Source organism: Salmo salar, unplaced genomic scaffold (genome assembly GCF_965601325.2).
Source record: "Salmo salar unplaced genomic scaffold, fSalSal1 ptg000408l, whole genome shotgun sequence".
In the NCBI taxonomy this organism is placed as follows: domain Eukaryota; kingdom Metazoa; phylum Chordata; class Actinopteri; order Salmoniformes; family Salmonidae; genus Salmo; species Salmo salar.
This window is the reverse complement of record NW_027675377.1, coordinates 966,795-981,268: the sequence shown is the minus strand read 5'-3', so window position 1 is coordinate 981,268 and position 14,474 is coordinate 966,795. Positions and strand designations below refer to the sequence as shown.

Genomic DNA, 14,474 nt, shown 5'->3' with positions numbered 1-14,474 from the left:
AAAATAATTGCCAGAATATTATACAATGACTTATCAACAGCTCTAACAATTTGACCCCCACAGGAAATCTTCACTGGCAGTTACAGAAAGACCCATTTACCATCTAGCCATTGATTCTTGAAGAATATAACTTATAAATGCCTCAAATGATTCAACTGTATTACCCCATCAGAAACCAAAACATGAGCTCGTATAAGGCCACTGTTTGTAAACCAATACTATATGGCTGAGGAGTAGGGTCGATCTAAGCGTTCTGACCTCACAAAGACAGTAAAGCAAAGACTAAGCGAACTGGCTACCGTTGGATAGCTTGCTAGACACAAATGAGAAAAAACCTCACTCTTACCATTTTACTTGCCCTAGCAGAGCTGGTTAGGCTGTTTTCATGTTATCCAGAGCGTTGGTGACTAACTGTGCTGCTCGCAACAATTTAATTTGAGCTTTTTTTAACGTTTACTGACACCTGGACATATTCAACGGGTGTTGAGCGCTAGTAAATTGTTCAGTTATTCTAAGCTCCGGTACACTCAGACGAGAGTGCTCTGAAATCGGAGTAGAGAGCCAGAGCGAATTTAGGAACGCACCCGAATTAACAATGTCCACTGAGAAAGCACACAACCCCTTGGCTAAGAATGATGTGAATAATCAAGTCAATAAACGTTGGGTAGTTAGTTAGAATATAGTTAATATACTGGTAAGTTTGATGTATAAGTAGCCAACTAACGTTAGGTAGCTACAGTTGAAGTCGGAAGTTAACATACACTTTAGCCAAATACATTTAAGCTCAGTTTTTCACAATTCCTGACATTTAATCCTAGTAAAAATGCCATGTCTTAGGTCAGTTAGGATCACCACTTTATTTTAAGAATGTGAAATGTCAGAATAATAGTAGAGAGAATGATTTATTTCAGCTTTTATTTCTTTCATCACATTCCCAGTGGGTCAGAAGTTTACATACACTCAATTAGTATTTGGTAACATTGCCTTTAAATTGTTTAACTTGGGTCAAACGTTTCTGGTAGCCTTCCACAAGCTTCCCACAATAAGTTGGGTGAATTTTGGCCCATTCCTCCTGACAGAGCTGGTGTAAGGGAGACAGTTTTGCAGGCCTCCTTGCTAACACACGCTTTTCAGTTCTGCCCACACATTTTCTATGGGATTGAGGTCAGGGCTTTGTGATGGCCACTCCAAGACTTTGACTTTGTTGTCCTTAAGCCAATTTGCCACAACTTTGGAACTATGCTTGGGGTCATTGTCCATTTGGAAGACCCATTTGCGACCAAGCTTTAACCTCCTGACTGATGTCAGACAAGTTAAAGTGTAGGAAGCATGAGTTTTTACTCACCAGCGTAACAACACAGTATGGTTAAAGACTTAGTAAGCTAGTTGTAGTCACAATATGGTTACCTATAAGTACAAACAGTTATGTTTTTGCATTATTACAAATGTATTAACTTATTTTGGTAAATCTTCTAAACTACCCACAATTCACTATTTCCCAACGTCATATGTATTATCAACTCTATACTACCGAGTTTGTATGCCAGTGTAACGGTGTAATGAAGTTACATTTTTTTTATTTTATTTAACCTTCATTTAAACAGGCAAGCCAGCTAAGGACACATTCTTATTTACAATGACGGCCAAACACCTGCCAAACCCTAACCCAGACGATGCTGGGCCACTGTGCGTTGCCCTATGGGACTCCCAATCCGGCCTGTTATGATACAGCCTATTTTTGAACCAGGGTCTGTAGTGACACCTCTAGCACTGAGATGCAGTACCTTAGATCGCTGCTCGTGTGTTTACATTACAGTCAGTGATAAAGGATGTGATTCTGGGTAACCCAATGTGATTCTGGGTAACCCACAGCAGATTTTTTGGAGAAATTGGAAATTGAGTGGTCCTGGGATAGAAATGTATGAAGTTGACATTACATCATAAAATCCAACTTTTACATCATAAATTAGCAATTTATGTTTTAGTAACTTCTGTTGGCCTCTCTTTATATGTAATTTGATGAATCTCAGTTTTCCATGTGGGTTTTATGCTAAAGTTCCCTCTTTCAAGTTGGTAGCAAACTGGAAAATGCCTCATCTTAGGAGTGCTATTTATATCCTGATCATTCATCCACACTGCATCTTCTTTAGGAGTGCTATTTATATCCTGATCATTCATCCACACGGCATCTTCTTTAGGAGAGCTATTTATATCCTGTCGACTACTGATCATTCATCCACACTGCATCTTCTTTAGGAGTGCTATTTATATTCTGATCATTCATCCACACTGCATCTTCTTTAGGAGTGCTATTTATATCCTGATCATTCATCCACACTGCATCTTCTTTAGGAGTGCTATTTATATCCTGATCATTCATCCACACTGCATCTTCTATAGGAGTGCTATTTATATCCTGATCATTCATCCACACTGCATCTTCTATAGGAGTGCTATTTATATCCTGTCACTACTGATCATTCATCCTCACTGCATCTTCTTTAGGAGTGCTATTTATATCCTGATCATTCATCCACACTGCATCTTCTTTAGGAGTGCTATTTATATCCTGATCATTCATCCTCACTGCATCTTCTTTAGGAGTGCTATTTATATCCTGATCATTCATCCACACTGCATCTTCTTTAGGAGTACTATTTATATCCTGATCATTCATCCACACTGCATCTTCTATAGGAGTGCTATTTATATCCTGATCATTCATCCACACTGCATCTTCTATAGGAGTGCTATTTATATCCTGATCATTCATCCACACTGCATCTTCTATAGGAGTGCTATTTATATCCTGATCATTCATCCACACTGCATCTTCTTTAGGAGTACTATTTATATCCTGTCGCCTACTGATCATTCATCCACACTGTGTGTCTCATCAATGCAGGTAATTTATGACATGTATAAAGTATGTGTTTTATAAACTCATGAACACCAGCCAGTTTATCAGCCCCGTACTGTTAGTTTAGGTGGATTATACTTCTTCACCACCAGCGGGGGATGTTGAGTAATATTTCAGGTTAATTTGATATATACTGCTCAAAAAAATAAAGGGAACACTTAAACAACACATCCTAGATCTGAATGAAAGAAATAATCTTATTAAATACTTTTTTTCTTTACATAGTTGAATGTGCTGACAACAAAATCACACAAAAATAATCAATGGAAATCCAATTTATCAACACATGGAGGTCTGGATTTGGAGTCACACTCAAAATTAAAGTGGAAAACCACACTACAGGCTGATCCAACTTTGATGTAATGTCCTTAAAACAAGTCAAAATGAGGCTCAGTAGTGTGTGTGGCCTCCACGTGCCTGTATGACCTCCCTACAACGCCTGGGCATGCTCTTGATGAGGTGGCGGATGGTCTCCTGAGGGATCTCCTCCCAGACCTGGACTAAAGCATCCGCCAACTCCTGGACAGTCTGTGGTGCAATGTGGCGTTGGTGGATGGAGCGATACATGATGTCCCAGATGTGCTCAATTGGATTCAGGTCTGGGGAACGGGCGGGCCAGTCCATAGCATCAATGCCTTCCTCTTGCAGGAACTGCTGACACACTCCAGCCACATGAGGTCTAGCATTGTCTTGCATTAGGAGGAACCCAGGGCCAACCGCACCAGCATATGGTCTCACAAGGGGTCTGAGGATCTCATCTCGGTACCTAATGGCAGTCAGGCTACCTCTGGCGAGCACATGGAGGGCTGTGCGGCCCCCCAAAGAAATACCACCCCACACCATGACTGACCCACCGCCAAACCGGTCATGCTGGAGGATGTTGCAGGCAGCAGAACGTTCTCCACGGCGTCTCCAGACTCTGTCACGTCTGTCACGTGCTCAGTGTGAACCTGCTTTCATCTGTGAAGAGCACAAGGCACCAGTGGCGAATTTGCCAATCTTGGTGTTCTCTGGCAAATGGTTGGGTTGTTGCCCTCCTACGGCCTCCTCCACGTCTCCTGATGTACTGGCCTGTCTCCTGGTAGCGTCTCCATGCTCTGGACACTACGCTGACAGAAACAGCAAACCTTCTTGCCACAGCTCGCATTGAGGTGCCATCCTGGATGAGCTGCACTACCTGAGCCACTTGTGTGGGTTGTAGACTCCGTCTCATGCTACCACTAGAGTGAAAGCACCGCCAGCATTCAGAAGTGACCAAAACATCAGCCAGGAAGCATAGGAACTGAGAAGTGGTCTGTTGTTCCCACCTGCAGAACCACTTCTTTATTGGGGGTGTCTTGCTAATTGCCTATAATTTCCACCTGTTGTCTATTCCATTTGCACAACAGCATGTGAAATTTATTATCAATCAGTGTTGCTTCCTAAGTGGACAGTTTGATTTCACAGAAGTGTGATTGACTTGCATTGTGTTGTTTAAGTGTTCCCTTTATTTTTTTGAGCAGTGTATTATAATTCAATGAAGAATAAAAAAAGTTTTCCCTCCTCAACTGCGTTTCCTCCCTCCAGACAGCAGATGGCGATATGTGTCTTTCAGGCGATTTTTCTTGTGTGACGTATAATCTAGTGGACGGAACGCTTCTTCAACAACTGCAGCCACCTCGGTAGCTCGCTAGCCGACAAAGTCTGAACATTCAAGTTCTTTAGACAATTTCGTGGTTTAATTGCCACTATGATTTAAACATACTTATGTGGAAACAACTAGCTACCCCATTTCATTTAATATTTACGTTGTAAGTCAACTATCTGGCTGGTTAAATTAGCATTAGCCTAGCTAGCTAACATCTCCGACCATGCGCTCACTAAGCTACTCTCCTCCTGCTAAAGAAGAGGTCTGCTGGACGGAGAAAGAGGGAGTGTGGCAGAACGTTGTCGTGAAAGAGGAGAAGGAAGAGGAGGATGTCACATTACAAAGACAAGTAGAAGGTGAGGCTGTTACAGTGAAAGAAGAAGAGAAAGACGTTACAGTTAAAGAAGAGGAAGACGCGTTCAGAGTGAAAGAGGAGGAAGATGCAGTTTTTGGAGTGGAGGATGAAGTGAAAGATGAAGACGTTTTTGGAATAAAGGATGAAGAGGGGGAGATTACTGTCACATTAGAGGAGGACGAAGAAGAGAAGACTGGAGAACTGATTATTACCAGTAAATACAGTGAGTACTATCTAATAAAACAGGGACATTGATCTGATTAACACCAGTAAATACAGTGAGTACTATCTTATAAAACAGGGACATTGATCTGGTTAACACCAGTAAATACAGTGAGTACTATCTTATAAAACAGGGACATTGATCTGATTAACACCAGTAAATACAGTGAGTACTATCTAATAAAACAGGGACATTGATCTGATTAACACCAGTAAATACAGTGAGTACTATCTAATAAAACAGGAACATTGATCTGATTAACACCAGTAAAAACAGTGAGTACTATCTAATAAAACAGGGACATTGATCTGGTTAACACCAGTAAATACAGTGAGTACTATCTAATAAAACAGGGACATTGATCTGATTAACACCAGTAAATACAGTGAGTACTATCTAATAAAACAGGGACATTGATCTGATTAACACCAGTAAATACAGTGAGTACTATCTAATAAAACAGGGACATTGATCTGGTTAACACCAGTAAATACAGTGAGTACTATCTAATAAAACAGGGACATTGTTCTGGTTAACACCAGTAAATACAGTGAGTACTATCTTATAAAACAGGGACACAAACTCTGCAGTTGTTGAACTAATGTGTGATTTTAAAAGGGCATTCTACACTTGAATATGTTTTTGTACTGTATGAATTGTTCATGACGTCCTCCAGGGATTTTTTAACTTTTCCTGTTGAAAAGTGATATATAAATACAGTAAAGTATAAACACACTAAAGGGAAACAAATAAATGTTTTGAGCAAAATAGTGTTTTTTTAACAACTGCAAACTAGAAGGAGTGAGTGATGTCATAGTAAGGCCTTCAAGGAGTTGGCTTGATGGGAAGTCGTGATGTCATCCAATAGGCGACTGATCTTCATGTGAATATTCATTATTCTTTTTAAAATCCTTCCTGTTCTGTCAAGTTGGTTGTTGATCATTGCTTGAAAGCCATTTTCAAGTCTTGCCATTGACTTTCAAGATGATTTTAGTCCAAACTGTAACTAGGCCACTCAGGAACATTCAATGTCATCTTGGTAAGCTCCTCCAGTGTAGATTTGGCCTTGTGGTTTAGGTTATTGTCCTGTTAGGACAGTTTTTTGTATTCAGATCTCTGAAATGCTCTCTACCTACGTAACATTTAGTGTCTCCTTATGTTACGCTGGGAAAACAGTTTTCATGGGCACAGAAATCCTAAATCATTTCAGAGTTTGCTAAATCCAATGGTTCTAACCGAGTCACCTTAACTTTATTGACAACACCCAAATGGATACTGTCATTAACGTCGTTCTTCAATAATTACACATAATTCTTAATACTGTAGCTGTTTAGTTACAGTCACATGTTCAACTATCATCAGCTGATCCAGGAAATCATTTTCTGAATGACAGTCACATGACAAACATCACGACATGCAACAACAACCAAAGTGCTTCTTCATTCATTACTCTGGTAAAGACAGTTGTTCTCCACGTTGGATCCAACATCCCTAACAAATTGATGTTTATAATGTGTTATTGACTGCTTGATTTACAGTAGGGTCTCATTAGTCTGTTTGGACACAGAGATACTTAGCTCATAATGTGTAGAGAACTGTTCCTTGATGGATAGGCTATTTTACAACACACAGAGCTATTTTCCTTTATTCAGGACATTTAGAATGACAACACATTACAGAGTAGCCTAGTGGGATTATTCACAAAATTATCTGGTGATCAGGTTATGAAATGTCATGAAAGACATTTTAGTTTCCATGTTTCACCTGAAGTATGAAATTATTTATAGTCCTAGGTCTATGTTGTTGTTAGGTGAAGTTATGGGTCCTACAGTAGGTCTATGTTGTTGTTAGGTGAAGTTATGGGTCCTACAGTAGGTCTATGTTGTTGTTAGGTGAAGTTATGGGTCCTACAGTAGGTCTATGTTGTTGTTAGGTGAAGTTATGGGTCCTACGGTAGGTCTATGTTGTTGTTAGGTGAAGTTATGAGTCATACAGTAGGTCTATGTTGTTGTTAGGTGAAGTTATGGGTCCTACAGTAGGTATGTTATTGTTAGGTGAAGTTATGGGTCCTACAGTAGGTCTATGTTATAGTTATGGGTCCTACAGTAGGTCTATGTTGTTGTTATGTGAAGTTATGGGTTCTACAGTAGGTCTATGTTGTTGTTAGGAGAAGTTATGGGTCCTACAATAGGTCTATGTTATAGTTATGGGTCCTACAGTAGGTCTATGTTGTTGTTAGGAGAAGTTATGTTAAACACTTAGTGGACAAACACTCATTGTCAGGCTGATGGCAAAGCGCAATATTAGCAAACACAGAAAGGGGCCAATATTGGAGACCAAAAGTCGTCTGGCACACTGCTTAGAGTTTCATCAACTTTAATAACTTATTTCTAGCCTACAATCATCGATGTTACTACTAATGTGAAAACAAGACAAAATATTACTTTTCTTGCTCATTTTAAGACAAATGTCAAATAATTTTAACATTCATTACAGACATCAATTGTTGTCCAACATCATGGCGCCGCTGTTGGCATCACCTTTTACAGTGGATTACCGCTGTTGTGGGCCTTTAATCATCTGTCTGACTTTGTTGTTCACACAGGAGAGAAACTTTACTATTGTGGATCCTCTGGGGAGCCTCAACAACATCATGATGCTGAAGAGGCAGAGAAGAGTCTCTCCACATCAGAACACCTCAAGAAACACCTGCAGAGACCCACAGGGAAGAGAACTCACTGCTGCTCTGACTGTGGGAAGAGATTTACTTCCTCATCAGGCATTAAAATTCATCAGAGAACACACACAGGAGAGAAATCTTATAGCTGTGGTCAATGTGGGAAGAGTTTTGGTCAATCTTGCCATCTGACTCAACACAAGAGAATTCACACAGGAGAGAAACCTTATAGCTGTGGTCAATGTGGGAAGAGTTTTAGTCAATCTAGCTATCTGACAATACACCGACGAACACACACAGGAGAGAAACCTTATAGCTGTAATCAATGTGGGAAGAGTTTTGTTTCATCTAGCGGTCTTACAGTACACAAGAGAACACACACAGGAGAGAAATGTTATAGCTGTGACCAGAGATAATCTGATAAAAGACTTCTGATCAAATATCAGAAAATACATACATGAAGGAGTTGTTTCATGATATCAATGAATTAATGTCACAATGTAGAATGTTTAAACATTGTAGTAGGAGTATATTAATGATGTCACAATGTAGAACCCTAAACGTTTGTCCCCTGTTCTATTGATTTCAGCATGATATGGATATTAGCCTCAGGGGGAAAATCCAGGCTCTGAAATGGAAGAGTTACTATTTATGAGATTTAACAAAAAGTGACTAACAAAAAAAGAGTTGTGTTCCACTTACCACGTTGGTGACCCACTTGAATCAAAATGTAGCTAGCTGTTTTCTACAAATTGTCCTCTAACCAGGGATATACACATTATTCCCAGATTCCGTGTGGTTTTTGAGCTGTTAGTTTTAACAGGACTTGCAACCTCATCTCCCTCCTCTCGCACAATTGATTTCAACATGATATCGATGAGTTATGACAAATAAATGTTGTGTTCCTTTGTTTAGCGACCCCTAAATTGAAATGTATCACTCCAAAATGTAGCTGACTGTCTTCTGCAGGTTGTCCTCTAACCAGTGAGGTAAAATATATCTCCCATTTCCATGTGTTTTTTTTAGTTGTGTTAGTTTCAACAGCACGAACAACCTGATTTCCCCCCTAATATCAGTGATTTATTGCTACTTGTCAAAACAAGGTGCTTGTTTAAAAAAAATACAAGTAATATGATTATTGTGGCAGATGTTTGTGTATATAGCACATTTTATGTTTAGGTTTTCAATTTATCACAAACTGTTTTTGCATATTGGTTATTGATTAGGACACGTTAAAACTGTGTTTTGACATTGGGGATATCCCACCTAGCAACATGTAATTGAAAAGACTTTGAAAATAAGACATGCAACCAAATATTTCACATTTACATTTCATGGAACATTTAGTAATGATTATTATTAATGTAACCAACTGACAATTGTTTTGTACAATTATATTGACATTGTTGCCCTGCTTTTAGAATATCAGGGTTCATTCCCAGATGTGCCAAACCAAATGTACTAGAACATGACATTGGGGACTGGGCCCCGTTCCAACAACATGCCTATCTAGTGAACCCTGAATAGAGAGAGAAGCTCTGTAGTGAGGTGGAAAGTTACTATGGATATTGCAGGAGTTTCCTCTTGAAATCAGACATGTCTGTGTCCTATTGGAGATGAGTTTTGTTTGGGCTCGTTCCAAGAGGACGAGAGTTCTAGAAGCTAAGGAAGGATTGTATAGAACGAAAGATGAAGGAGAAAAGATACTGTATATTATTTAGACATTTTTTTTCTTGTTTTTAATTGTTGACAGCCAGTAGACACCATGTTTATATTGTAGAAGGGAATCATTTTAGTTGATTATAATGTGAAATGGAAGTTGTTTTCTGTTGGTGGTGAGCAAACTTTTCCAAAAGAAATATAGGATATATTTGTTGTCTTAAGGGGGAAGGTGTTACAGGCTTTGGTTTTTCCATTTATGTTTTGAGGTTGGACTTTAGCATGTCTAACTCGTTAGCCCGTCTAGCTCGTTAGCCCGTCTAGCCCGTCAGCACGTCTAGCTCGTCAGCCCGTCTAGCTCGTTAGCCCGTCTAGCTCGTTAGCACGTCTAGCTCCGTTAGCACGTCTAGCTCCGTTAGCACGTCTAGTTCCGTTAGCACGTCTAGCTCGTTAGCACGTAGGACGCACTGATTGGTGTCACCTCGTTAGTCAGTATGTGTTACACCTGTGCTGGCTTGTCCATCTCGTTAGTGGGAAGGTGTTTCACCTGAGCTGGTCCAGGTTCTATTTAAGAGTGTCTGGCCCAGTGCTCCAGTTGTCTTGATACATGTGGAGAGTCAACACCTTTAGTTGCTCCACCTTTTTGGTTTACTTCCTGTCTTTAAGTTTGGTGTGGGATTTTCTTTTGTTTGCCTCTTCTTGGGCAGATTTAGTGGGTCTCATGGTGGGTGTCTTTTTAGGTCCCAGTCATGTAGGTTGAAAGGGGTGTATCTTGGCTGTAAAATACCTTTGTACTTTTGTATTGTGGCTCTCAACGAATCATCTGGGGGGGAGTTGTTGACCAGCCATCATTATCGTAGAGCACTCGTTTGATTAATTTTGTATGTGTACGTTGTATTGCCCTGCTCCATTATTAAGTGAATAAAGATTTAGTTTAAGAATAACTCTGACTTGTGTGATAAGTTTGTCTCCTCAATTGATTTTAAAGAAATTAACCACCAAATTTGGGGATGTGAATCTTGACTTGGTGACCGCTCCTGATGACCTGGGTAAATGGTGCACGAGGGATCCCTCTAACTTGGGATCTCAGGGAGACCACACTTGGGATATCCTCAATTGATTAAGACACGTTAAAACAGTTTTAACGTGTCTAAATCAATAACCAATATGCAGAAACAGTTTGGGATAAATTGAAAACCTAAACATAACATGTGCAATATACACAAACATCTGCCACAATAATCATATTACTTGTATTTTTTGAAACAAGCCGCTTATAAACTGCACAAGCACAAAAAACGCTGTTGTTTTGACAAGTAGCAATAAATCACTGATATCGATTAGGGGGGAAATCAGGTTGTACGTGCTGTTGAAACTAACACAACTAAAAAAACACATGGAAATGGAGACATATTTTACCTCACTGGTTAGAGGACAACCTGCAGAAGACAGTCAGCTACATTTTGGAGTGATGCATTTAAATGTAGGGGTCCCTAAAATAAGTAACACTTATTTGTCATAACTAATCAATATCATGCTAAAATCAATTGTGCCGAGAGGAGGGAGATGAGGTTGCACATCCTGTTAAAACTAACAGCTCAAAAACCACACGGAATCTGGGAATAATGTGTACATCCCTGGTTAGAGGACAACTTGTAGAAAACAGCTAGCTACATTTTGAAGTGATGCATTTTGATTCAAGTGGGTCACCAACGTGGTAAGTGTAACACAACTCTTTTTTTGTTAGTACTTTTTGTTAAATCACATAAATAGTACTCTTTCAATTCAGAGCCTGGATTTTCCCCCTGAGGCTAATATCCATATCATGTTGAAATCAATAGAACAGGGGACAAACGTTTAGGGTTCTACATTGTGACATCATTAAAATACTCCTTCTACAATGTTAAAACATTCTACATTGTGACATCATTAAAATACTCCTACTACAATGTTTAAACATTCTACATTGTGACATTATTTCATTGATATCATGAAACAACTCCATGTATTTTCTGATGTTTGATCAGAGATCTTTTATCAGAGTATCTCTTGTCACATTGACCACAGCTATAAGGTTTCTCTCCTGTGTGTGTTCTCTTGTGTTGAGTCAGATCTCCAGATTGACCAAAACTCTTTCCACATTTACCACAGCTATAAGGTTTCTCTCCTGTGTGTGTTCTCTGGTGCACTGTCAGATGTCCAGATTGACCAAAACTCTTCCCACATTGACCACAGCTATAAGATTTCTCTCCTGTGTGTCTTCTCTGGTGTACAGTCAGAATGCTTGATGTAGTGAAACTCTTCCCACATTGATCACAGCTATAAGATTTCTCTCCTGTGTGTATTCTCTGGTGTACTGTCAGATGATCAGATGTAGTAAAACTCTTCCCACATTGATCACAGCTAAAAGGTTTCTCTCCAGTGTGTGTTCTCTGGTGTAAAGTCAGTTCTCCAGATTTACCAAAACTCTTCCCACATTGACCACATATATAAGGTTTCTCTCCTGTGTGTCTTCTCTGGTGTACAGTCAGAATGCAGAGGTCTCGAGGTCAACTATTTTTGATGTGTTTTCGCGTATCATTTTCTCCAGACCATCGGCTCTTTCGTTTCTCTTTGCAGAGACAGCATCGATTATGTTGACCTGTAATTCGCGCAAAGATAATTCTTTATGTGTCTTTTTGGGTGCAGGACTATTGACTGCATTTTCAGAATCAACCGAATGTCCAGAATCCTCCATTTCTTCTCCTGAGGAGTCAGGTGGCGGTTTTTCTCCAACGTATGAGTGCTCAGCTAGCAACTGCCTTCTCCTCCCTTTGCTCTTTCGCACATTTTTTCCTTCCATTTCTCGAAGTTATGAATCAAATTATCGGTCAACTAAGCGTTGTTCTCTATTGTGTTTACTATAAGCCAAGTTCCGTTACATTTAAGTTTGAGAGGGATAAAAGTTAAGGTTACTCGGAGCAAGCTGAAATCTCGTCTACACTCGCCGCCATCTTCCAGCGCCCCCCCCAGCCCAGGTGTGTCCCATTTCACTGACGACCCTCCCGGCTCCGCCCACCGACATCCTATTAAGGAAGAGCAAAGAGAAAGAATTCAGCAGACAGAGTGGGAGGGTCACAGCAGTCTGGTGATATACCAGGGACTGGGGATGTAGTTAGGTTTGTACAGTCTGGTGATATACCAGGGACTGGGGATGTAGTTAGGTTTGTACAGTCTGGTGATATACCAGGGACTGGGGATGCAGTTAGGTTTGTATACAGTCTGATGATATACCAGGGACTGGGGATGTAGTTAGGTTTGTACAGTCTGGTGATATACCAGGGACTGGGGATGCACTTAGGTTTGTACAGTCTGGTGATATACCAGGGACTGGGATGCAGTTAGGTTTGTACAGTCTGGTGATATACCAGGGACTGGGGATGCAGTTAGGTTTGTACAGTCTGGTGATATACCAGGGACTGGGGATGTAGTTAGGTTTGTACAGTCTGATGATATACCAGGGACTGGGGATGTAGTTAGGTTTGTACAGTCTGGTGATATACCAGGGACTGGGGATGCAGTTAGGTTTGTACAGTCTGGTGATATACCAGGGACTGGGGATGTAGTTAGGTTTGTACAGTCTGATGATATACCAGGGACTGGGGATGCAGTTAGGTTTGTACAGTCTGGTGATATACCAGGGACTGGGGATGCAGTTAGGTTTGTATACAGTCTGATGATATACCAGGGACTGGGGATGCAGTTAGGTTTGTACAGTCTGGTGATATACCAGGGACTGGGGATGCAGTTAGGTTTGTATGCAGTCTGGTGATATACCAGGGACTGGGGATGCAGTTAGGTTTGTATGCAGTCTGGTGATATACCAGGGACTGGGGATGCAGTTAGGTTTGTATACAGTCTGGTGATATACCAGGGACTGGGGATGCAGTTAGGTTTGTATACAGTCTGATGATATACCAGGGACTGGGGATGTAGTTAGGTTTGTATACAGTCTGATGATATACCAGGGACTGGGGATGCAGTTAGGTTTGTACAGTCTGGTGATATACCAGGGACTGGGGATGCAGTTAGGTTTGTATACAGTCTGATGATATACCAGGGACTGGGGATGTAGTTAGGTTTGTATACAGTCTGATGATATACCAGGGACTGGGGATGCAGTTAGGTTTGTATGCAGTCTGATGATATACCAGGGACTGGGGATGCAGTTAGGTTTGTACAGTCTGATGATATACCAGGGACTGGGGATGCAGTTAGGTTTGTACAGTCTGATGATATACCAGGGACTGGGGATGCAGTTAGGTTTGTACAGTCTGGTGATATACCAGGGACTGGGGATGTAGTTAGGTTTGTACAGTCTGATGATATACCAGGGACTGGGGATGCAGTTAGGTTTGTACAGTCTGATGATATACCAGGGACTGGGGATGCAGTTAGGTTTGTATGCAGTCTGATGATATACCAGGGACTGGGGATGCAGTTAGGTTTGTATACAGTCTGATGATATACCAGGGACTGGGGATGTAGTTAGGTTTGTACAGTCTGATGATATACCAGGGACTGGGGATGCAGTTAGGTTTGTACAGTCTGGTGATATACCAGGGACTGGGGATGCAGTTAGGTTTGTATGCAGTCTGATGATATACCAGGGACTGGGGATGCAGTTAGGTTTGTATGCAGTCTGGTGATATACCAGGGACTGGGGATGCAGTTAGGTTTGTACAGTCTGGTGATATACCAGGGACTGGGGATGCAGTTAGGTTTGTACAGTCTGGTGATATACCAGGGACTGGGGATGCAGTTAGGTTTGTACAGTCTGATGATATACCAGGGACTGGGGATGCAGTTAGGTTTGTACAGTCTGGTGATATACCAGGGACTGGGGATGCAGTTAGGTTTGTACAGTCTGGTGATATACCAGGGACTGGGGATGCAGTTAGGTTTGTATACAGTCTGATGATATACCAGGGACTGGGGATGCAGTTAGGTTTGTATGCAGTCTGATGATATACC

The 14,474-nt window shown here is 40.8% G+C and overlaps 1 protein-coding gene across 2 annotated transcripts in view; it reads left to right on the top strand.

Annotated features, from left to right (window-relative positions):
• Positions 1 to 4,586: 4,586 nt before the first annotated feature.
• The window catches only part of LOC145875960 (uncharacterized), a 220,933-nt gene continuing 211,045 nt past the window's right edge, over positions 4,587 to 14,474 (top strand). Inside the window, exons 1-2 of one of the 2 annotated variants that reach the window (XM_082971732.1) lie at positions 4,587 to 5,125; positions 7,731 to 10,405. In XM_082971732.1, the coding sequence (XP_082827858.1) occupies positions 4,771 to 5,125; positions 7,731 to 8,218 (843 nt within the window). In that variant the 5' untranslated portion in view covers positions 4,587 to 4,770 and the 3' untranslated portion in view covers positions 8,219 to 10,405. Of the gene's footprint in view, positions 5,126 to 7,730; positions 10,406 to 14,474 lie in introns of those variants that run through there. The other variant, XM_082971733.1, reaches the window with a different exon arrangement.